Below are 3,192 nucleotides of genomic sequence, written 5' to 3'. Positions count from 1 at the left end.
ATATATATATATATTGTAACAAGTCTAAAAAGAATTATTTTTGCAAGGCTTGAGCCAGCTCATGCCAACAAATAAGTCTCATCAACCTTGACAAACTTCATTCTATTCCAAGAATAAAACCCCACCTTGCCACTCTTCACTTCTTCACACCACATACATCACTCGCTAACTATCTCTTCTTCCAAACAACAAACATGGCCTCCACTACATTCATTCTTCTCCTCCCCATCCTCCTCCTCCTAAACCCCCAAGCCCAAGCCCAAGCCCCAGCCCCGGCCCCCTCGGGGCAACTCAACCTGACAGCCATCCTGGAGAAAGGCAGCCAATACACCACCCTCCTTAAACTCCTAAAGGACACACAACAACTCTCTCAAATCCAGAACCAATTCAAAACCAACTCTCAAGGCTTCACCGTCTTCGCCCCCACCGACAACGCCTTCCAGAACCTTCCATCGGGCGCACTCAACGGCCTCTCGGACGACCAAAAAGTCCAGCTCATCCTCTACCACTCCGCACCAAAATACTACTCACTCAGCGATCTCTTAACCGTTAGCAACCCTGTCAGGACGCAATCTCCTTGGGGTCTCAACTTCACCGGCGGACAAGGCAACCAAGTCAACGTTTCCACCGGCGTTGTTGAAGTCCAAATTAACAACGCTCTGAGGCAACAGTTCCCGCTTGCTGTTTACCAAGTCGACAAGGTTTTGTGGCCCAAGGCATTCTCTGCCGACGCTAACTCTCCGTCTCCGGCTCCGGCTCCCAAGAAGAAGGGTTCTAATAAGGGTACTGCCACCCCAACAAGTGCTGCCGCCGATGATGCGCCTTCACCTTCTGCTGAAAGCAAGAATGATAGCAATGGTGTAGCTGGGATGAAGAATAATGTGGGTTTTGGCATGGTTCTTGGGTTTCTTTTGCTTTGCATGCGTGTTCTTTCTTGATGGCATCATCATGAGGAACTATGTATATGTGTTTCTTGTAATTCTATCATTCTTCTTCTTCTTCTTCTTCTTCTTTGTCTTCTTTTCTGCAAGGCAAATTTGTGGTGATTTTTTTTAAAATAATAATGTACCTTATTCTTTGGTGTATTTAATGCACATTTTCTTTTTTTTTTTTCTTTAACTATTTTGGATCACATGCATGAGTAAGATCATATGATAGTACATAAAATTTTATAATAACACCTTTATGTTTCAGTTTTACTTTCTCTTCTAGACAAATATTAATATGTATATACAATTTAGCTATTAATTATTCTCTCATGCTTTCACTTGCTTTATAGTTGTAAGATGGATTGTGGTGGGTTAGAATTTTCACTTTTGCTACAAATTTTATATATGGTATTGCAAAAATATGATGTATAGGTACAAAATTAATTACTATATATTTATATGTATAAAGATATGTATAATTTAATTTATTTTTAATATATATTTTATATTTTAATATATATTTCCAAACAACAAACATGGCCTCCACTACATTCATTCTTCTCCTCCCCATCCTCCTCCTCCTAAACCCCCAAGCCCAAGCCCAAGCCCCAGCCCCGGCCCCCTCGGGGCAACTCAACCTGACAGCCATCCTGGAGAAAGGCAGCCAATACACCACCCTCCTTAAACTCCTAAAGGACACACAACAACTCTCTCAAATCCAGAACCAATTCAAAACCAACTCTCAAGGCTTCACCGTCTTCGCCCCCACCGACAACGCCTTCCAGAACCTTCCATCGGGCGCACTCAACGGCCTCTCGGACGACCAAAAAGTCCAGCTCATCCTCTACCACTCCGCACCAAAATACTACTCACTCAGCGATCTCTTAACCGTTAGCAACCCTGTCAGGACGCAATCTCCTTGGGGTCTCAACTTCACCGGCGGACAAGGCAACCAAGTCAACGTTTCCACCGGCGTTGTTGAAGTCCAAATTAACAACGCTCTGAGGCAACAGTTCCCGCTTGCTGTTTACCAAGTCGACAAGGTTTTGTGGCCCAAGGCATTCTCTGCCGACGCTAACTCTCCGTCTCCGGCTCCGGCTCCCAAGAAGAAGGGTTCTAATAAGGGTACTGCCACCCCAACAAGTGCTGCCGCCGATGATGCGCCTTCACCTTCTGCTGAAAGCAAGAATGATAGCAATGGTGTAGCTGGGATGAAGAATAATGTGGGTTTTGGCATGGTTCTTGGGTTTCTTTTGCTTTGCATGCGTGTTCTTTCTTGATGGCATCATCATGAGGAACTATGTATATGTGTTTCTTGTAATTCTATCATTCTTCTTCTTCTTCTTCTTCTTCTTTGTCTTCTTTTCTGCAAGGCAAATTTGTGGTGATTTTTTTTAAAATAATAATGTACCTTATTCTTTGGTGTATTTAATGCACATTTTCTTTTTTTTTTTTCTTTAACTATTTTGGATCACATGCATGAGTAAGATCATATGATAGTACATAAAATTTTATAATAACACCTTTATGTTTCAGTTTTACTTTCTCTTCTAGACAAATATTAATATGTATATACAATTTAGCTATTAATTATTCTCTCATGCTTTCACTTGCTTTATAGTTGTAAGATGGATTGTGGTGGGTTAGAATTTTCACTTTTGCTACAAATTTTATATATGGTATTGCAAAAATATGATGTATAGGTACAAAATTAATTACTATATATTTATATGTATAAAGATATGTATAATTTAATTTATTTTTAATATATATTTTATATTTTAATATATATTTTATAATGATAACTAATTTTAATAATTAATTTTGGTATATATTTAAAATAGTTAATTTAACTATATTTTTTTGTTGAAACTAATATACAGTAGATTTAAAGTTATTCTTCCATACTCTTGTATCATTTTATTAGTCTTTTCTCCTTTTTCTATTAAACTATTGAATGAACGACAAAATAAAAGGAATAATTTTTCCAACCCAACCCTCAATTCGTCTTACTAAAAAACGGAGGGGGCAAGGAGTGGTTAAAATCGTTGAAGAAATGTTTTGTTTTCCTGAGTTGTTGAACTCACTCATTGACGTGAAAACTTCTCCCAAACACAAAGAAGCAAAAAAAGGAAGAAAAAAAAAAATATCATGTTCAAACAACACCTTCAAACTAACATGAGTAATGCTATAGGATCAACACAAAATTTATTATGTTTGGTTAATAATTAATCAGTAATAATTAAAAAGATAATCAGTTATT

General features: G+C 38.3%; 2 protein-coding genes across 2 annotated transcripts; both read left to right on the top strand.

Moving 5' to 3' along the window:
• LOC107613458 (fasciclin-like arabinogalactan protein 9) lies at window positions 64–2,384 on the top strand. The gene is made up of 2 exons (XM_016315462.2): window positions 64–194; window positions 1,466–2,384. The coding sequence occupies exon 2, from the start codon at window positions 1,466–1,468 to the stop codon at window positions 2,207–2,209; it is 744 nt and encodes a 247-aa protein (XP_016170948.1). The 5' UTR covers window positions 64–194; the 3' UTR covers window positions 2,210–2,384.
• LOC107613457 (fasciclin-like arabinogalactan protein 9) lies at window positions 106–1,113 on the top strand. The gene has a single exon (XM_016315461.1). It carries the CDS (start codon window positions 195–197, stop codon window positions 936–938), a length of 744 nt encoding a protein of 247 aa, XP_016170947.1. The 5' UTR covers window positions 106–194; the 3' UTR covers window positions 939–1,113.

The sequence above is a fragment of the Arachis ipaensis genome, chromosome B08 (assembly GCF_000816755.2).
Source record: "Arachis ipaensis cultivar K30076 chromosome B08, Araip1.1, whole genome shotgun sequence".
In the NCBI taxonomy this organism is placed as follows: domain Eukaryota; kingdom Viridiplantae; phylum Streptophyta; class Magnoliopsida; order Fabales; family Fabaceae; genus Arachis; species Arachis ipaensis.
Note: the sequence above shows the minus strand (reverse complement) of the source record. Positions and strands in the feature narration are given on the sequence as shown.